The sequence below is a fragment of the Euleptes europaea genome, chromosome 6, assembly GCF_029931775.1.
Source record: "Euleptes europaea isolate rEulEur1 chromosome 6, rEulEur1.hap1, whole genome shotgun sequence".
Lineage (NCBI taxonomy): Eukaryota > Metazoa > Chordata > Lepidosauria > Squamata > Sphaerodactylidae > Euleptes > Euleptes europaea.
This window is the reverse complement of record NC_079317.1, coordinates 108,400,398-108,421,993: the sequence shown is the minus strand read 5'-3', so window position 1 is coordinate 108,421,993 and position 21,596 is coordinate 108,400,398. Positions and strand designations below refer to the sequence as shown.

Sequence of the window (21,596 nt, the reverse complement as noted above, 5' to 3'; positions counted from 1 at the left end):
AAAGCCTACAGGTTTGCCAATGAACACTATTGTCTGAGTTACAGCAGATCAGCCAATTTCTGTGAAAATAGTAATTGGGATAAGATCCATGGGCATCAGGTGTCTCAGCAGATACTTCCTTTGTCTAACAGCTCTCATGATGAGAATGAGGTGGAACTGGAGGGATCTCCTAGTAGGGCCTCATCAGAGAGTGAACAAGGTGGAAGGTCTGTGCCTAGAGTGTCAAGCAGGAGCAACAAGGGAGTTCCTCCTGTAAGATATGGTTTTGAAACAAATGATGTTAACCATGTGTATGTGAAGGAGCCACAAAGTTACCAGGAGGTGTTGTTGCTAGAAGGGAAAGAAAAGGAGGGTTGGCTTGAAGCCATGAAGTCAGAGTATGACTCTCTCCAGGATAACAAGGTATTTTCCCTGACTCACCTGCCTGATCAAAGGAAAGCAATTGGGTGCAGGTGGCTATACAAAGTCAAATATCTGCCTAATGGGAAAATCCTTAGGAAGGCCAGGTTAGTGGCCAAGGGTTATTCTCAGAGGGAGGGACAGGATTTTGACGAGGTGTTTGCCCCAACTGTAAAATCAGAGTCTTTAAAAGCTGCACTGTGCAAGGCTGCAAGGGACAGTATGCAGGTGCATCATTTTGATTTTACTACTGCCTACCTGAATGCAAATCTGAGTGAGGAATTATATATGGAACAAATTCCTGGGTTTGCAAGCAAAGATGAGCTGGGAGTGCTGAGACTGCATAAGGCCATCTATGGTTTAAAACAAAGTGCTCGGGCATGGTCACAATGTCTTAGCAAGGCCTTAATTAAACTAGGTTTCAAGCAAGGAGTGGCAGATCCTTGCATGTTCACTAAATGCATGGGTGACACGGAATGTGTGCTAGTGGTTTATGTGGACGATATCTGTCTGATGTTCCACACAGAGGAAGAATTGCAGTGGTTCAAACAGGCTGCTGGGAGTGTGTTCAAAATGAAGCATTTGGGGAATATTCAAAACTATCTGGGGGTTGAAATAACCAGAGACTCAGAGGGGTATTTTGAATTGAACCAAACCAAGAAAATTGAACAGCTTCTAAAGAAATTTGGAATGGCAGAAGCCAAGTGCACTGATACCCCCATGACAACAGGGTATGCCCGGGAGGTGGATGACAAAGAGTTCCACAACAAGGTGCTATATCAGTCCCTGGTGGGGTCATTGCTATACTTGTCTTGTTGGACTAGACCTGATATTTGTATGGCTGTACATTTATTGTGTCAAAGGTGTGCTTGTCCTTATGAAAAAGACTGGATAGCAGCAAAGAGAGTGCTGCGGTATCTGAAGGGCACTTCTTCAGCTAAGTTAAAACTCAAAGCTGATGAGGAGGAGCCAGTCACTGTTTACAGTGATGCTAGTTGGGGAGACAGGGAAGACGGGAAATCCACTACAGGGTATGCGGTGTATCTGCATGGGGCCCTCATCATGTGGAAGTCTTTAAAACAAACTCACGTCTCCACTAGTACGTGTGAAGCTGAATACTCAGCCATTAGTGACTGTGAGATACAGTTGGAGTGGCTACAACAACTGGTTAAAGATTTAAACCTGCAATGGAGTCTGCCTGTAAGGGTATTTTGTGATAATACAGCAGCGCATCAGTTGGCAGGAGACCTAGGCATCAGAACTAGGAGTAAACATATAACAATAAGATACAACAATGTCAGGGAAGCGGTGAACAATGGGTTTATAAAACTGGAACATTGTGCTTCAAGTGACAACATTGCTGATGTTTTTACTAAATGTTTACCAGTGGAGAAATTTGTGAAATTTCGGGATTCATTGGGGCTTGCAATGTCAGTCTAGGAGGAGTGTTGACATGTAAGACTGCACATGGCAAGCAGATGTAACAGATGTAAAGGATCTAAGTGACAGCCAGGTGATTGGTGGTGTCACATGACAGCTCAATGACTGAGCAGAAAAACTGGCTTGTACTGGACTGAGCTAGATGGTCCTGGAGACAAGGCAGCCAACAGTTGACTGGCTGGGAGACTATGCCAGATATGTATATAAGTGTATCATATATGTATTGGGTTGTGGGTTGTGAGAAGTAGATGCTTTGCGTAGCATTTTGTCACTGTATAATAAAATAACACTTTTATACTACGTGCTGACTCTGCTGTATTTACTCGCTGCTGTGGTGTCTGATACTTCTTCTAAACACCAACACTTATTACTGAGGGAACATAATGAGAGAAGGTTGCTTTTCAGTTCCCCTGATGAAGCAGCATTAGAAACACCTTTGAGTGGAATATAATTCCCCCCCCACTGTACCCTCTTTTTTCTTCTCTGATTTGCTTTTTCTGCTAATGACCTGCCTTCAGCTGATGATGACAACAATGTTGGCTTTGGTTTTGGTTTTTTGCTCTGTTTTTCTGGCTTTTTCTGTAAACTGGCCTACGTGGGATGGAAGGGTGAAAATAAATATTTTAAATAAATGAAATATTTAGCCCCAAATCATTCACTCCCCCACAATAACCTCTAACATGGGTGTAGACTGTAAAAGACTTGAGGATGTATGTAATCATTGAGTACAATAAATTCCTGACTTGTCTTGCTGACAACTTCCTATTCCAGAAAGTGGACAGGGAAACAAGGGGGTCTGCTATCTTAGATTTGATTCTCACCAACAGGGAAGAACTGGTTGATGAGGGTAAAGTCGTAGGCACCCTGGGTAGTAGTGACCATGTAATCTTGGAATTTTCAATCTTGGGGAAAGGAAAAACTGTATGTAGTCAGACATGTAGGTTGGACTTTAGGAGAGTGTCAGCCCTTGGCCCACTTGAACCAAAAACCACATCAGAGACAGTCAGGTCCAAAGAAGCTGGTTTTACTTGGTCAAAATAGGTTAACAGAGCATAAAGAAAAGGGTGACAGCTATGGGGCTGGCTGGCTAGAACTTGGTAATATAAAGCACTGAAACGGCGAGAGATTACATATCAAAAACAAAGCTTTGTTCCCAGAGCTTCAAACAGTGTTCAGTAGGCATAACAGGCCTTGGCATAACAGTCCTTGAGTCTGGTGGCGGGAAAGCGAAAGTAAACATCAACTGAGATACAGGCCTGACATCGAGCTAATTTTAAGAAACTTAAACTCATGCTGGGTAGAATCCCATGGTCAGAAATACTTAAGGAGAAGGGAGTTCAAGAAGGGTGGGCGTTTCTTAAAATGAGATACTGAAGGCGCAATCACAAACCCTATGAGAAGGAAAAATGGGAGGAGCCTAAAGAGGCCAGGGTGGCTCCATAAACAGCCTTTTAAAAATTTGAGAAATAAAAAAGTCTCATTTTGAAAGTGGAGGGAGGGCCTTATAACCAAAGATGATTATAAACAAATAACTAGTGCTTGTAGGGAGAGTGTTAGGAAAGCTAAAGCTCAGTATGAGCTTAGGCTAGCGAGAGATGCTAAACACAACAAAAAAGGGTTATTTTCCTATGTACAGAGTAAGAATAAGAACGACATAAGAAGCCCATTGCAGGGCCCGGAAAGTGAAATCGTAACGAGAGATGAAGAGAGGACAGAACTCCTCAATTCCTACTTTTCCTCAGTCTTTTCTTGTGAGGGAAGCGGTGCTCAACATGGCATAAACAGAACACATGATGAGGGAAGGGAGTTGCAGCCTAGGATTGGCATTGTAGTAGTGCACAAACACCTAGTTTCTTTAAATGAAACCAAGTCCTCAGGGCCAGATGAATTGCTTCCAAGGGTACTCAAAGAACTTGCAGATGTAATTTCTGAGCCTCTGTCCATTTTTTTTTTTTTTGGAGAAGTCTTGGAGAATAGGTGAGGTGCCAGAAGACTGGAGGCAGGCAAATGTTGTCCCCCTCTTCAAGGAGGGGAAAAAGGAGGATCCAGGTAACTACTGACCCATCAGCTTGACTTCTATACTGGGAAAAGTTTTCGAACAATAATCAAACAGTCAGTCTGTGAGCATTTAGAAAGGATGGATCTGGCCATTAAGAGCCAGCACTGGTTTCTCAAGAACAAGTCATGTCAGACTAATCTTATCTCCTTTTTTGAGAAAGTTACTACCTTGCTGGATCAGGGGAATGCTGTAGACATAGTTTATATTGATTTTAGTAAGGCTTTTGATAAGGTTCCACATATTATTCTCATTGACAAATTGGGAAAATGTGGTTTAGATCCTATTACTGTTGGGTGGATCTGTAACTGGTTGACAGATCGCACCCAAAGAGTGCTTGTTAATGGTTCCTCATCCACTTGGAGAGAAGTAACTAGTGGAGTGCCTCAGGGATCTGTCCTGGGCCCTGTGTTGTTCAACATCTTTATAAATGATTTGGATGAAAGAATAGAAGGGATGCTTATTAAATTAGCAGATGACACTAAATTGGGAGGGGTAGCAAATACGGTAGAAGACAGAGCCAGGATACAGGATGATCTTGACAGGCTGGAGAATTGGGCTAAAACCAATAAAATGCATTTCAACATCAATAAATGTAAACTTCTGCATTTACCGGTAGCTAGGAAAAATCAAATGCATAATTATAGGATGGGGAGACTTGTCTGAGTAGCAGTGTGTGTGAAAAGGATCTTGGGGTCTTCGAAGACCAAACACTGAACATGAGTCAGCAGTGTGATTCGGTAGCTAAAAAGGCAAATGTGATCTTGGGCTGTATTAACAGAAGTATAGTGTCCAGATCACGCAAAATGATAGTACCTCTTTGCTCTTGTTAGACCTCACCTAGAGTACTGTGTTCGGTTTTGGGCACTGCAATTTAAGAAAGATGTAGACAAGCTGGAACTTGTCCAGAGGAGGGCAACAAGGATGGCGAGGGGTCTGGAAACCAAGTCCTATGAGGAAAGGTTGAAAGAGCTGGGTATGTTTATCCTGAAGAGGAGCAGACTGAGAGGGGATACAATAACCATCTTCAGGTACTTGAAGGGCTGTCATATAGGGGATGTTTTCTGTTGCCCCAGAAGGTCGGACCAGAACCAACGGGTTGGAATTAAATGAAAAGAGTTTCCGTCTAGACATTAGGAAGAATTTCCTAACAGTTAGAGCAGTTCCTCAGTGGAACAGGCTTCCTCAGGAGGTGGTAATCTCTCCTTCCCTGGAGGTTTTTAAGCAGAGGCTAGATGGCCATTTGTCAGCAACGCTGATTCTATGACCTTAAGTAGATGATGAGAGAGAGGGCATTTTGGCCATGTTCTGGGCATGGAATATGGGGCACTGGGGGTGTGGGGGGGAGGTAGTTGTAAATTTCCTGCATTGTGCAGGGGGTTGGAGTAGATGACCCTGGTGGTCCCTTCCAACTCTATGATTCTATGATTCTACAATTCTACCAGAGTGTCAGGCCCAGCCTGTACAGTGTGCAGAGAATGCCAGGCATGGTCTGACAGAGGATGTTGTGCTTTCTCCAGGTGCTGGCCAAGGTCAGCTCTAACAACTGCCAACTGTGTGTTTTGACTCTGGACTCTGTGGGAATCTTACCCCAATGGGGGGAGGGTTGCCATGGCATCCTGAATTGTTCTATGCTTTTGATATATGCCCTGCTCCGTGCTTTTAGTTCTCATTAGTGCCAACTTGACTCTTAGCTGCTGTAAACCTGTGGATCTTCCAATAAATCAACTCTCTTTTGGACTATTTGTCTGTGGATGTTGTTTATGGGATTGTCATGGGACAAGTGCTCACACAGTGCATGTTTGGTCTTTTCATTTTGGGTCTGCACCCATCTACAGAAGAGAGCCAGTATAGTGTAGTGGTTTGACTAGGTTACTTGAGTTAATATCCCTACTCTGCTGTGAGTCTCACTGGGTGATTTTGAGCCAGTGACAGTCGTGCTCTCTCTCAGTCTAATTTATAGGGTTGTTGTGTTGATCAAATGGGGAAGGGAGAACTGTACATGCCACCCTGGACTTCTTAGAAGGACAAGATAAATATGTAGTAGATAAGATTAAGATTATTCAGTTAACAGAGCTGACTGTGGGTGGTAAACCTGGAGTTATCCATGTTATCAGTTGTTTTGTTTGTGTCTTTAGAAATAGTTACTTCTCTCATCAATCGTATCCTCAAGGCTAATGCAGATGGCTATTCTTTCAGTCCAAGCGTCTTTCTGTCTTCTAGGTCTTTCCTCCAGTCTGCCAGAACACCAACACATATAGCAGCATGCTCCTGTGCAACACAGGCACCACCGCCATAGTCTTCAACATGAGCCTGGAGAAGTGCCCTTCTGTTCTGGTCAAGCCTCAGTCTGGGTTCATTGCACCTGGAGCCCACCAGATCTTTTTCCTCTCAACCTGTCCACAGGAAACATCTGTCCTGCAGCATAGCTTGTCCTTGCACCTCAACTTTTCTCCATCATTCACAAAGGTGGGGGCAAATTTGTTCATTAGATTACTGGCACATGGTTTTCTTCCTTGATAGTTGACAGCAAACCTTGAAGGGATTTGCAAAGATGCCAGGCAGAACATGAAGGAAGGGAGGGTGGATAGGTATAGTACTAGCTGTCCGTTCTTTCCGTGTTTATCTACTTTGTTATGTGATCTCTCAGCTAGCTGTTTTGATTGTCAAATGTAATTGATTTTTTAAAAAGTCTTGCTTGTTTTAAACCAAACTGTCTGTCTGACTTCTTAATGATTTTTTCCAAGTCCCATTTTTGGTGAAAGATGGATTAGAAATATAAAAATGTATCACAGCCACAGTTTAGCCATCATGCAATACCCCCACAATGCAATTGTGCAATGTGCAGCAGAAATATAATTTATGGAGAGCTGACAAATGTATTGCTGTTTGCCCCATTAAAAAGGAGGGCATGAGTAGGTGAGCTGTCCAGTACTGGAGAGGAAGCGAGCACAAACATCGAACAATTAATGAAAAAGAAAGCAAAAAAAAAAGTGTATGAAATATAAGGGGCATTTTGCTGTAGAAAGAAGAGCCCAAGTTTCTGGTGCTTGTGATCAAAGGCATAATGTTAATAGTGCATGATTGTGCTGTGCCTTTAAATTTCCAGGTGTACAGTATACAGCTACAATCACAGCTGGCTCCACCCACCATATTGTGCCACTTCCGCCCCCCCCCCCCGCCCCCCGAAAGCCAGGCAAATCAGGCCAAGACAGGATATATAGATTTGTCAAATTGAGCTAGAATCCAAGGAGTATGCATTACTGTAATGTTTCTTTCTCTATGTTTGTTCCCATACTCTGTATCCAAACCCTATCCTGAACCGCAAAGTCATTTCTCGTTGGTGGAAGCCGAGTCAGTAGGTGTGGCCACTGCTATCTTCTCCTAAGGAACTGCACATAATCTCCATTTTTTGAGCCACAGTGCAGGAGAAAGCTTTCTCTTGCATCTTCAGTTTAAGCACTAGTTCTATGCCCCATATTTTTAAACAGCCTAGATGAGGGTTTTTACATGGAAATGGTACAATAGGGAAAGGTCAGATGGTTCAAAAAAGCTGTTTGGATCCACCCCATTATGATTTTATTGAGGTAATTTTGCCCTTATACTCATTCTTATGTTGGTCCTAGCTCTTTTCAGGCCTGTCTGTGCTAGGCTAGAGTTCAGCTCAATTTTACTTTGTGGAAACACCCTGTTTGGAAGCACATTGGCTAAAGATTGCTGTTGATGCTTGCTTCCTCAGGAAATCATTCTCCAGAGCAGTGCTGAGCCCCTTGTGCTACTCTTAGAAGGTGATGGCAGCCTCTATTTCAAGCCCACGTGTGTGGGTCTCTCTTCCTCACACACCTTCACTATAAAAAATTCCACCCGGTTACCCATGTTCTTCAGGTGGAAGATCCAGCAATCTGACAAAAAGTTCTTATCTGTCCAGCCTGCTGAAGGGACTATTCTGCCCAACGAAGCTTTGGTGAGTAGGCACGCTGTTTCCACTGAGTAATCTGTAGCATTTACATGGAACAGTAACACAGACCACTTTCAGCCAAGGATGATGAGTAGGCTTCCGCTTTCCCTAAAAAAAACTAGATAGGCACACTCACATATACACAATTCCAGACAGGGCTGAGAAGTAGTAGGTGACTCTGGCCACTGAAATCTTCTTAGAGGTTCCCTGTAACTTTAACTGACCTTCATTATCTGGATTCTGCACTCTAAGACAGAATGCACTGTGATCCCACCTTCTTCCCTTTGCACATGTGTGATTTTAGGCTCAGACGTGGACCTTCACCCCTCGTGAGGAGACAAAATACCTTCTGCGAGCCTGGGTGACTGCGTGGAGAGATCAAGAGACACTGGGCGACAAGTCCCCAGAGAGCGTTCGTTATCCACTGAGGGTTATTGGGGAGGGAGCTCTGGCCACCATAACGGTAAGATGCCATGTTTGGGGAAGTAAAGGATGTTGGAGGAAAATGGAAGAACTATTATACAGCTGTCTATTAAAGCAAACCTAGAAGGCACCCTGGCATCCATGAAAGCTCCAGTTATAATGTGGGTACCCCTCTCATTTGGTAGTGACTAGGTGTGTGCATTCGGCTTTGCTGACCCCACCAAGCCAAAAATACCTTTCCAGCATTTTCTAGCAATTTTTTTTTTTACTGAAAAATAGGCCCCTTTAAACAGAAGCTGAAAAAAGCTGAATCTGGGAAAAGCTAAAAAATCCGGCTTTTTTTGGCTTTTCAGAGTTCCTCATAGCCTATAGGGAATCTTTGCGGAGCTCGGGGGGGGGGGGGGGGGCTTTATGTTTTAAAGATAGAGATACCAAATTTGCAGCTTAGCTGCTGGTGACTCTCCTTAGAAGAACCCCTAAGTTTGGTAAAGCTTGGGACAGGGGGTCAATAAGCTTTACCAAACTTTGATCCTAACTTTACCAAACTCAGGAGTTCTTTGAAGGAGAGTCACCAGCAGCCACACTGCAAATTTGGTGTCTCTTTCTTCAAAAACAGCCCCCGTGATCCCTGCAGAGATTTCCCCATGTAGTATAATGGAGCCGAAAAAGTTCAGCTATTAAAAAACAGCTGAAAAAAACTCATTCCGGTATGGGGATTCAACTTTTTTTCAGAAATGCCAAAGATTTTCGGGTTCACTATATCCAAATCTGAAAAATACCAATTGTTTTGGGGTGTGCACCGCTAGTAGTGACACAAGTCTCTGAAGCAGATCTGTAGGCCATAGTGAGTTGAATATCAACCCTCATGAGAACACTGACCTGTCCACAAGTAGTCTTTTTTCCCCTTATTGACCTAAGTAGCAGGGTATATTTAGAAGAAATTCCTGTACTCTGTTTTACTTGATGGACATGATCCTTCTGTATTTGGGCTGCAGGCACTAGAGGAGCAGGTGGATGTTGGCAGTATCTTGGTTGGCCGAACACAGTCGTGTGAACTTGTGTTATTAAACAATGGGGCCTGTTCCCTAAAATACATACTCAGCGTGGAGCAGACAATTACTGGACCATGTGACCCTGAAGAATTTGCCAATGACCCACTAGGTATTTGTTAGAAATGCAAATCTTTGTAGCTGCCTGAGTTCTCTGCTCCATGCTCATACCATTTCTCTCTCCCACCCCCACCCAGCAATAACACTTGACCACTACAGAGGAACGATTCCTGCTCGGGGAAAGATCTTGTTGCAAGCAGTTCTTAGCCTGGTCCATCGATTGCACTACACCTGGACTGTCTTTTATGCCCTCTCCACTGTGAAAGGTGAGCAGTTAGGGGAACTGGAAAGTACTAAGTCAGTCTCCATAACTATGTATCTGTGTGAGTGCAGGGGTGGTAGCAAGGATTCCATACCAGATAAAAAGACTGTCCTTGCTTCACTACATATTTAACTTTCAATAAAGCTTGTATGGCTTCAAGCTGAGTGATGAGCTAGTGGAAGGCCTGGCCTTAGGCCATTGGGCTTCTGAGGCGAAGAGAGCTCACCTATTGCTTCCCCTCATCTGCCATTTGAACTACCTTAGGTAAATTTCTGGTACTAGGGGTCAGGGTCTCCCCTGTTAATCCAAAGGTGTTTCTTCACACTTTTTTTTTATTCTTTGTGGAATATCGCTGCAAACTCCAGTGGAGTGGTAGCAATGTGATATCACACCCCCATGCAACATACTGGAAAGAGGAGAAAATATCTTTGCTGTTGCTCATCCAAGATATAAACTGGTTTGTATGCTCTGGAATGGGAGAAGAGAAGTATGCAGCCTCCAAGGAATCTGGGCAGTGGGAACCATTGGCCAAGCTTGGAGGGGTTCCGTTTTGGTATGGAAAATGGTGCCTTTGTTGGAATTAACAGTTCAGTCCTATGGTTTTGCCTGACAAACATACTGACTAGGGACATAAACAAATGGGCTTCAGTAATCTTTAATGACCTGAAATCTCTCTTCAGCCTTGAAACAGAATTTATGCGAAGGGCGATTTATAAATGTTTCAATAAATGGAGAGCTGGAGAGTCCACACACTTCCATAGAAGGGGGGACAACAGACTTTTTATTGCAAGGACCTTGAGTTACGGGGATGCTGTCTTCATTCTCCCCCCCCCCCCGTTTTTCTCTCCTGCTGCTGGTAAATGTGGGCTTTGGGCTGAGCTTACTGCAGAAAGCTCAGTGAATTGTTATCATAGAATCATCTAGTCCAACCCCCTGCTTAATGCAGGATCAGCCTAGAGCAGTGATGGCGAACCTTTTAGAGACCGAGTGCCCAAACGGCAACCCAAAACCCACTTATTTATTGCAAAGTGCCAACAGGGCACAGCTTGGCGGCAGGGGGTTTGAACCGAGCAGTTCAAAGCCCCCGCCCCCTTCCCTGCACTCCCCCTGCCCAGGGCAGCGGGTAGTGCAGGGAAGGGGGTGGGGGCTTTGAACCGCTCTATGCTGCCTGCTGGTCTGTAACACAGGGAGGGGGAAGGAGGAGGATGGTTCGGGGGGGGGGAAGAGGGAGAAAGATATGGATTTAACCTATGGTTGCCAGGTCCCTCTTCACTACCGGCGGGAGGTTTTTGGGGTGGAGCCTGAGGAGGGCGGGCTTTGGGGAGTGGAGGGACTTCAATGCCATAGAGTCCAATGGCCCAAGTGGCCATTTTCTCCAGGTGAACTGATCTCTATGGGCTGGAGATCAGCTGTAATAGTAGCAGGAGATCTCCAGCTAGTACCTGGTGGTTGGCAACCCTAATTTAACGCCCCCCCTGTAGATGGAAATCACATTGCCACGATAGGGAGGTTCCCCTTTGTTGCAAAAGGGGGGCGAGTAGAAAGAGTATTCCACCACACACACACACACACGCCGCTGTTGGGACCTCTCCTCTTTCCCCCCAGTCAGTCATTCCAAAATATTTGCAATGGGGGTGGGGGGAGCTTGATCTCCCTGCCTTGCTGCGCACGGGTCTGTAACTAATTCAGACGAGCAAGAGCCGTGTGCAGCTCGGAGAGCCGAGGCTGGCGAGGGAGGGGGAGGGGGAGGAGGATGGTTGGTTGGAGAGGGGGGGAGAGAGAGAAAGAGAAGCCAAGCCGGCAGCTCGGGGCCTGCGCCGGGGACTGACGCGCAGCTGGCCGCCCTGTTCATGCGCGGCCGGCCGGGCGGTGCTACAAGCCTGAGCAGCGAGTCCCGGCTCGGGAAGGAGGGGGGAGAGAATGGGGCAGAATCTGGGCGGAGCGGCGGCAGCTCAGCCTGAGCCGCCCAGCTCATCGGGGCTGCTGCCGGTGGCCGGAGGAAGGGGGGCAACCGGGTTGGGGAGGCGGGGAGGGGCGCGAGCCGAGCGGCCGGCCGCTGGTGGGGAAAGTTGGGGGCCGGGGGGAAGAGCTGCCGGGCCTGGCGAGAGGAGGAGGAGGAGGAGGCGAGCCGAAGGGGGGCGCGGGCTGCGGCAGAAGAGGAGAAGGAGGAGGGGAGAGAGAAAGAGAGGCCAAGCCGGTTCAAAGCCCCTGCTGCCCAGCTGGGCGGCGGGGAGTGCGGGGAAGGGGGTGGGGGCTTTGAACCATTCAAAGCCCCCGCCACCCAGCTGAGCCGCGCGTCCCGGCAGAGAGGGCTACAGCCCGATAGCTGTCACAATGTAAGCCCTTGGTCCAAATGAACCAGAAACCACGACATAGACAATTAGGTCCAAAGAAGCTGGTCTTTACTGGTCAAATAGAATAACAGAGCATAAAGGAAAGGTGACAGCTATGGGGCTGTCTTGCTGAAACTTGGTAATATAGATGCACAGGAAGGGTGAGAGATTACATATTGAAAACAAAGTAGGTTCCCAGAACTTCAAACAGAGAGTGGTAGGCATAACAGCCCTTGCAACCTTGGCTGCGGTTCAGTACATCCTTGCTTCTGGATGGCAGGATGTACAAAGAGTGAACAACACTGATATGCCTGACAGGAACATTATCAATTTGAGACATGTCAATGATACCACATTACTGGCAGAAAATAGCAGACTTGAAACATCTACTGCTGAAAGTTAGAGGAGAAAGTGCCAATGAAGGACTACAGCTGAACATCAAGAAGACAAAAGTAATGACTACTGGGGAACTACTCAACTTTTAAGGTGGAAAAAGAGGAAATTGAAATTGTTGAAGACTTTCTATTCCTTGGCTCCATCATCAACCAAAAGGGAGACTGCAGCCAAGAAATCAGAAGGAGATTGAGACTGGGAAAGGCTAGGAAAGATTCTTAAGTGTAAGGATGTACCACTGGCAACCAAGTCAAGATTAAGTTAATTCATGCCATAGTGTTCCCTATTATTATGTATGGGTGTGAAAGTTGGACAGTGAAGAAAGTAGATTGCTTTGAAATGTGATGTTGGAGGAGAGTTTTACAGATACAGTGGACAGCCAAAAAGACAAATAAGTGGGTTCTAGATCAAATCAAGCCTGAATTGTCCCTGGAAGCTAAAATGACTAAACTGAGGCTATCGTATTTTGGTCACAATATAAGAAGGCAAGAGTCACTGGAAAAGACAGTAATGCTAGGAAAAGTGGAAGGCAGCAGAAAAAGAGGAGCACCCAATATGAGATGGATTGACTCTGTAAAGGAAGCCATGTTTGCAAGAGACCTGAGCAAAGCTGTTGGATGATAGGACACTTTGGAGGACATTGATTCATAGGGTCGCCATGAGTCAGAAGCAACTTGATGGCACTTAACAAACACACACACACACAAGACACACACATTTATGTCTAGCTGAAACCCAATAATTTTGAATTTTCAGTTGGATTCTGTATTATCAAGTTTCAAGGCAAAGTTTCCTCCCCACTGTCTTTTGCCCAAAGTTCCTAGATCAGAGCCTTTCCATGAGCTTTTTTCTCATCTAAGGCCCCAGTCATGATAATCAGTGCTTCCTTCTGCTGACCTTCTCGTCTCTTGTAATTATTCATGTTACGAGCAATAGTCAACGAAAGCCCTGTGAAATTTGCAGAACCATATTAATCAACAATCCTAATAGCAATGAATCTGGGGGGAGAAGTGCATTTCCCCAGGAACAGTATATTGCTGTTGGGAGTGTTGGAGAAATGCAGTATGCCTGCAGTGGGGAAAAGGAAAGCATGGTTTGTCCAATGCAAATGAGGGAAGGGGGGCAGGGGGGGTGCGTTTTGTTTAGTTACAAAATTCCCTGTAACAGTACCGTATTCCTTGATATCTCAACTGTGTACTGGCTTTTGTGTCTCTCCTCCACCCTCCCCACAAGCCATGGAGCCTCTTGTGGAAAAGCAACCAGTCTGTCGTGTGACAGCAACAGGCATCTATCCATCCATCTGCGTCACCGATGTCTGTGGGACAGGCAGTGCCCGTGGCATCAACAAGCTACATCTTTGGCGGCTTTTTTCTCTGGAGACTCTGAATAGGTATCTGGAGCGAGATCCAACTTCTCAGGAGCTCACCTTCAGAGTGCCTACCAGACACAGGTACATTTTTGTGCCCTTCTGTTCATTTTCACACTTTCTTGCCTTCTCTGTTCACATGCAGGAACACTCCAAAGTTTTTCAGAGTCTGAAAGGCACCTTCCTGTCTTTCATTTCTCCAGCACACAGAAGTCAACATGTTGTGGTGTAGACGGGGCTTTGCAGTCCACCATGGAATACTTCTTCAGGACTTTTTTTCACATCCATTTCTTTTTAACCTGTAGCACACAACGAATCCCCACGGTTTACACTCCTGTCATGCTGGATTTCAACTTTGGTGCTGCTCCTGTCGGAAGTGAGCCCTCTACAGTGGTGCTGATGCTGCAAAATAGTGGGGCGATGCCTGTGAACTGGTGAGTAATCATTCTCTGATACTAATCAGGAATAGTTCTGAGAGCTCCATGAACAACACATATTGCTCTGACAGTAGGGTGTTTAGAGTCAAACAGGGTCTTCTTGACCCTCTTTATGGCTCAACTGAATCCGGGAAGTCAGGGAATGGAATATGCCTGTGATGGTTTAGAATGTCTCAGGCATCTGGTTCTGGATAGAGCCTGAAACAAAATACCGGAATTCTCTGTCAGCACTCATGGGAGGTAGCAAGGGAGGTTGCAGTATTAAGAACCAGCAGAGCTGTATACGTATGTCTGTAGAGACAAGGTCTGTTGTAGTGGCAAGACTGTGGGTGTGGATCAGAGTTGAACATATACTACAATTATTAAAGGAGCACAGAAAAGCACACAATGTGGTGTTAAGGATGTGATTTGAGAATCTCAGTTCTCATTTTAAGGGGGGGGAATTTCTAACTTATATGACTTTGAAGGTTTATTTATTAAAATTATTCCTGTCTCGTTTTTCTAAACAGAAGGTGGGGAATAGTTATGCTTGGAGGTATAGGCAATGCCTACTTAAGTCTGAGAAGCTAGAAAGTTCCAGAAAAAAGATTTCCAGAGATGGGGGAGTGTCAGGCTGTTATCTCGGTTTAGATGTTTCCTCTGTTCCTTTGCTGAACCGTCCAGACTTCAAGGACGGCTCCACATACCAAAGCCTGGGAACGCTACTCCTGGGAAATAGTGCTCTGTTTATGCTTTGTAATCTCCCGCCGTTTCTATGTTTTATATTTCCAACTAACGAGCAAGACACTCATAGCTGTCATCTTATCCTCAATGCACTGTATTGCCTATTTGACCAGTAAAAGCCATCTGCTTGGAATCTGATTGTCTCTGTGGTGATTTCTGGTTCTATGGGTCAAGAGCTCACATTATGACAGCTATCTCTACAACTCTTCCTCAATGATTCCCTGGTCAGGCTGGAGCCCTGGAGGGTTCGCCTGCCACTCGGATGGGAGCTAGGAGGTCGCTCTCCGAGTGAACCGTGACTACTACATCTTGGAACCCTGGAGTCCTCATTTGAGGATCCTACCCTTCTACAGGACATAGTCACTGAACTCTTTAGGACTAGTTTAGAGGTTTGCCGCTTAAGGGGACTGGTACAGACACAGTGGCAATCTCTAGTGAGAGTTCTCTGGATGTTAACGTCGGAGGATACTAATACTCGTTTAGACCTCCAGGATTTCGATCAGTTGCTGGACGATGCCCGGCTGGCAACTGAGGACTTACAAGTATTAACCGGATTATTGGACAAGCTTATTGCCCGTGAGACTCTCCCATCCATGGCTCTAACGCGTCCTGTTGCCTTGGGAAAAGGTACCATGGCAGGAGCCGCACCGGCAGGTTTTTCCTTGATACCCGATGCAGCTAGCTGTCAAGCTGAAGCCAAGCGGGTCGCTATCCATACGGCTCTCCTCTTTGCGGATTGTACAAAGGATACCACGGTAGCCACCTTGGCTCAACGTTTGGCCTCGACGTTTGGGGCCGATGCACCTGCGATTGCGGTCCGAATGCAACCATTGCTAGGCGGGGAACCCGGCCCCATACTCACACTCCTGGAAACGGAACTTTTACCCAGTTGATCATCGCACTATAGGGGTGGCAATGGGAATTGGCTCCCACTGGGAGCAAATAGACTTTACCATAGCCCCTATCCGATTTGAAGTGGTCCTGGGAATTAACTGGATTAAAGGTCATAGTCCCAGTATAGACTGGGAAACGAACACCATCTCCTTTGCCAACCCCAAATGCGACCAACATCGACAGCAAGTTGCGCTTCTGTCTCCACCCGCTTCGCGCATTAATCTCCGATGTCCCATCACCACCATCCCTCCCTGCTGTATACCAGGACTTTGCAGATGTCTTTAACATTAAAGAATGTGATTCCTTACCTCCCCACCGGGCCACTGACTGTGCTGTTGAAGTGGTGAAGGACTGCACATTAACCAAGAGTAAAATTTACCCTATGAGCACTTCCGAGCGCACTGTACTACGGGACTTTTTGGACAAAAACCTTGCCAGAGGGTTCATTCGCCCCTCGAATGCTCCCAACTCAGCCCCCGCGTTTTTCGTCCGAAAAAAGGAGGGCGACCTACGCCTCTGCATTGACTTCCGAAAACTCAATGCAGTTACTCAAGCCAACGCCTATCCTATACAGCTAATATCAGATATTTTGGGACAACTGCAAGAGGGACGTATTTTCTCTAAATTGGACCTAGTAGAAGCCTACTACCGCGTCCGTATCCGCGAGGGGGACGAATCCCTCACTGCCTTCTCTAGCTGTTTTGGGATGTTCTAATTCCTTGTGATGCCTTTCGGGTTAAAAGGGGCCCCGGGGGTCTTCATGCAACTCATCAACGAAATCCTTCATGATTTACTGTACCGCGGGGTGGTAGTTTATTTAGATGACATTCTTATTTATTCAAAAACCATGGACGAGCACGTCGCTTTGGTCCAAGAAGTTTTACACCGCCTACGCGACCACCAACTCTTTGCAAAACTGGCTAAATGCGAATTTCACCAGAGCAAAATAACTTTCTTGGGATATATAATCTCCCACCATGGCCTTAGTATGGACCCGGCCAAGGTCCGTTCCGTCCTCGATTGGACACCTCCCTCCAACCGCAAGCAAGTACAGCAGTTTCTGGGCTTTGCTAATTTCTACCGCGGATTTATCCCTAACTTCGCCCAAATAGCACTGCCCATCACCGACCTTCTGAAAACCAAAGGTAAAGAAAACTCTGCCACATTACCCTCCGCTAAAATACTGTGGACCAATGCCAGACCACCTTTGTAGCCCTCAAACGCCTTTTCACATCGGAACCTGTGCTACGGCACCCAGACCCTAATCGAATGTTCATTGTACAAGTCAATGCCTCCGACGTAGCTATGGGAGGGGCCCTACTCCAAAAAGGACCAGATGGTCTCCTTCACCCCTGCGCTTACTTCTCAAAGAAATTTGCGCACTCCCAATTGAACTGGCCTATTTGGGAGAAAGAAGCCTCAGCTGTTCACCATGCACTTACTCTATGGCGACAATTCCTGGAAGGATCGAAAGTCCCCTTCGAAGTTTGGACCGATCACAAGAACCTAGCCGCCCTCACAGGAACCCATAAGTTATCCGCGAAACAACAGCGTTGGGCGGAATTCTTTGCTCAGTTTCGTTTTGTCCTGAAGCATGTCCCAGGAAAACAAAACCTCGCAGACGCTCTCTCCTGGTTGCCTCAATACCCGGCGAAACTCGATCGGCCAACAAACTCTTTATTTACGCCTGCACAAAGAGAAGCCCTGCCCGTACTGGCTGTAGAGACTCGATCCCAAACGCTGCCCCAGCGAAAGCACACAGTCACCGGCGTGCAAACTCCTCCAACACTACTGACTACCCAGCTGCCCCCGCAATGGAAACCCACGATGACCGGCGCTCCAGCTCCTCCAACCCAACTGGCTGCCCAGCCGCCTGCAGTCTGCGCACCGCCGCACGTAAGCGCTTCCCCCTCGCCGACCCCCATAGCTGCTCCTACTGCCACTACAAACGGGGGGGGGGTCCCCGGTCCCCGTCTCCGAATCTTTCTTAAATTCCCTTCGGGAACAATGTCTTATGGAACACTCTAATCAAACCCTGCCTCCTGGTGTAATCGAACAGGGAGGCTCTTGGTACAAAGACTCGAAATTGTATGTGCCCAAGGCACTCCGAAAAGACGTCTTACACTTGGCTCATGGAATAAAGACGGCTGGACACTTTGGGTTCCTAAAGACCCTTCACCTGTTGCGCAGACAATTCTGGTGGGGGGGAATGCGTTCTGACATTGACTCTTTTATTCGCAGCTGTCCCGTTTGCGCCACAGTCAAACGATCTCAAGGCAAGCCCCCAGGACTACTGCAACCACTTGAAATACCCAGCAAACCCTGGGAAGTGATTGCTATGGATTTTATGACGGATCTCCCTCTCAGTGGGGGGAAAACTGTATTATGGGTTATCACTGACTTATTTTCTAAGCAAATACATTTGGTTCCATGTGCGGGGATCCCCTCCGCTCAGAAGTTAGCCCGCCTCTTCGTGTCACATGTCTTTAGACTACATTCGTTTCCGCGCAAAATAATCTGCGACCGCGGAAGTAGTTTCGTTGCTAAGTTTTGGAAAGCTTTTCTCAAATTGGTGGGGGTGGACAGGGGTTGTCTAGTGCATACCATCCCCAAACGGATGGTCAAACCGAACGTGTTAATGCTGTACTTGAATGTTATTTACGCTGTTATGTCAACTACCACCAAGATGACTGGGTAGATGACTGTTGCCTTTTGCGGAATATGCGTACAATAATGCTGTACATCAGTCCACAGGTTTCAGCCTGTTCTATGCGGTGTATGGACAGGACTTCGGTCCTATCACCCCAATAGAAGGTTTGGAAGGGGAGGGGGATGCCGACATTGCCTCTTGGACACACACCTTCCGTTCCACATGGCCCTGGCTGGTTAGCAACCTTGACCGAGCCAAGCGCAAATACAAAGCGCAGGCTGATAAGCATCGGTCCCCCGGTGGGGACCTGCAAGTGGGTAACCTGGTATACCTTTCCACCAAGAACCTACGTTCCACCCGTCCGTGCCATAAGCTCAACGCTAAGTACATTGGCCCATTTCCCATCATTCACATCATAAATCCTGTCACGGTGGAACTGTCTCTCCCCAAAACCTTAAGGCGTGTGCAACCCGTTTTCCACATCAGCCTCCTAAAGCCCCATGTTGCTTCCCCGCAGTGGCATCCGGAACTGCCTCCTGAACAGCCCATAATGGTGTGGGGGGGGGAAGGACATTTCGAAGTCTCCAAAATCCTAGATTCCCGCATTCACCATGGGGTCTTGCAATACTTGGTCCACTGGAAACACTTCCCCCCTGCCTATGACGAATGGGTTCGCGCACGAGATGTCTCCGCCCCCAAACTCGTCAATGCCTTTCACAATACCTACCCAGACAGACCAGCCCCCTTGCTGGATGGGAGGGGGCCTTAAGGGGAGCAGGATGTCAGGCTGTTATCTCGGTTTAGATGTTTCCTCTGTTCCTTTGCTGAACCGTCCAGACTTCAAGGACGGCTCCACATACCAAAGCCTGGGAACGCTACTCCTGGGAAATAGTGCTCTGTTTATGCTTTGTAATCTCCCGCCGTTTCTATGCTTTATATTTCCAACTAACGAGCAAGACACTCATAGCTGTCATCTTATCCTCAATGCACTGTATTGCCTATTTGACCAATAAAAGCCATCTGCTTGGAATCTGATTGTCTCTGTGGTGATTTCTGGTTCTATGGGTCAAGAGCTCACAGGGAGAAGGCTTCACAGGCTGACTCCTTTGCCCTTCCTTCTGACTAGCAAAACCAGAACTGATGTATCAAGATGGTAAAAATACAGAATAAATTTCTGTCGTATAAGGGAAGTCTTGTACATTTGCTCAATGTGCACATTATTTATATAGGTACAGAATACAGCTTTTGGGTGCCGAATTTGGATTGCTAATATTAAAAAAATTGTCTTTAAAAAGCCACACGCACTCAAGCATGGCCAGATTTGTGGAGTTTTGTTTGTGTGACCAGCATTTGCTTGCTGTATTCCTGGATATGAGATCTTAGTAGTCTTTGCCTTTTAATGGTGAGTCATGCCTGTTTCTCTCTTGTCTTGGCTGATGGATGCTTCCCAGGGCCTTTCTGTTTCCTTCTGACCAGAAGATAGACGTGGAATACTGGGCAGAAAGTGCCGAGTTTGACCCCAACGAGCTGCAGCAGATGCGGATCCAGGATAACCAACTTTTTAGCATTTGCCCCAAGGCAGGAAATCTTCTTCCAGGGCAAGTGCAAACGATACGTCTGTCCCACAGGTATCCACAAACCTTGTTTTCCTTTCTTCCTCAAACGGGGGCTGATCTCAAAACCATATGCCAAGGTCAGCTGCTGTACTGATCAGGGTTCATTAACACAGCTCCCATGCATGTGAGAGCTGATGTGGAAGGGCAGTGTCATATTAATCTAGACCCAGATGCTTCCACACTAGGACATGTCAAGGGCTCCACAATTTTTTTTAAAAAAAAAACAATAACACTGATTCTGCTTTCTGTAAAGCCTGATTTTTGGATGTCCTGAGCTTATGTGTAGGGCTCAGAAACCACTGTAGTTCTAGAATCAGAGTTGGAAGGGGCCATACGGGCCATCTAGTCCAACCCCCTGCTCAATGCAGGATCAGCATAGAGCATCCCTGACAAGTGCTTGTCCAGCCTCTGCTTAAAGACTGCCAGTGAGGGGAAGCTCACCACCTCCCTACGTAGCTGATTTCACTGTCGAACAACTCATACTGTGAAAAACTTTTTCCTAATATCCAGCCGGTACCTCTTTGCCTGTAATTTAAACCCTTTATTGTGAGTCCTATCCTCTGCTACCAACAGGAACAGCTCCCTGCCCTCCTCTAAGTGACAGAACTTCAAATACTTAAAGAGAGCCATCATGTCCCCCTCAAACCTCCTCTTCTCCAAACTAAACATTCCCATCTCCCTCAGCCTTCCTCATAGGCCTTAGTCTGTAGGCCCCTGATCATCCTCGTCGCTCTCCTCTGCACCCGCTCCATTCTGTCCACATCTTTTTTGAAGTGGGGCCTCCAGAACTGCACACAATACAAAATACTCCAGGTGCAACCTGACCAATGCCGTGTACAGCGGAATTTTGACATCTTGTGATTTGAATGTTATGCCTCTGTTGATGCACCCCAAGATCGCATTAGGTTTTTTTGTTGCTGCGTCACACTGGCTGCTTATATTTAACTTATGGTCCACTCATACCCCAAGATCTTGTTCACACACACTGCTGCCCAGAAGTGTACCCCCCATCCAGTATGCGTGTCCCTCATTTATGTTACCCAGATGTAGAACTCGGCACTTATCCTTGTTTGAATTGCATCCTGTTCACATCTGTCCATTTTTCCATTGTGTTCAGATCTCATTGAATTCTGTCTCTATCTCCTGGTGTGTTTGCTGCTCCTCTCAATTTGGTGTCATCTGCAAATTTAATGAGTAGTCCCTCCACACCCTCATCCAGATCATTTATAAAAATATAGAAAAGTACCGGGCCCAGAACCGCACCCCACTGGGCACCTCTCTCCATTCAGAAGAAATGCCACTGACAACTGCTCTTTGAGTGCCATTCTCCAGCCAATTCCAGCCAATTCTCTATCTACCTAATTATCTTAGGATCCAGTCCACAGTCCTCTAGTTTACCCATCAGAACATCATGGGTGTATTACCCATGGTTAGGTAAAGAAATGATTCCAACAGGCAAGTGTTGGGGGAAAACAAAGTACACAGTTTTATTAAACAAAAAATGCACCCTTTTACCCAGGCTAAGTAATCTTTTAAC

General features: G+C 46.4%; 1 protein-coding gene across 1 annotated transcript in view; it reads left to right on the top strand.

The window, feature by feature from the left end:
• CFAP65 (cilia and flagella associated protein 65) overlaps positions 1 to 21,596 on the top strand; it is a 144,682-nt gene that overhangs the window by 59,030 nt on the left and 64,056 nt on the right. The window contains exons 12-19 of the mRNA XM_056852046.1: positions 6,119 to 6,364; positions 7,635 to 7,859; positions 8,158 to 8,316; positions 9,272 to 9,437; positions 9,523 to 9,651; positions 13,607 to 13,823; positions 14,045 to 14,173; positions 19,895 to 20,071. Of these exons, the coding sequence (XP_056708024.1) occupies positions 6,119 to 6,364; positions 7,635 to 7,859; positions 8,158 to 8,316; positions 9,272 to 9,437; positions 9,523 to 9,651; positions 13,607 to 13,823; positions 14,045 to 14,173; positions 19,895 to 20,071 (1,448 nt within the window). The remainder of the gene's footprint in view (positions 1 to 6,118; positions 6,365 to 7,634; positions 7,860 to 8,157; positions 8,317 to 9,271; positions 9,438 to 9,522; positions 9,652 to 13,606; positions 13,824 to 14,044; positions 14,174 to 19,894; positions 20,072 to 21,596) is intronic.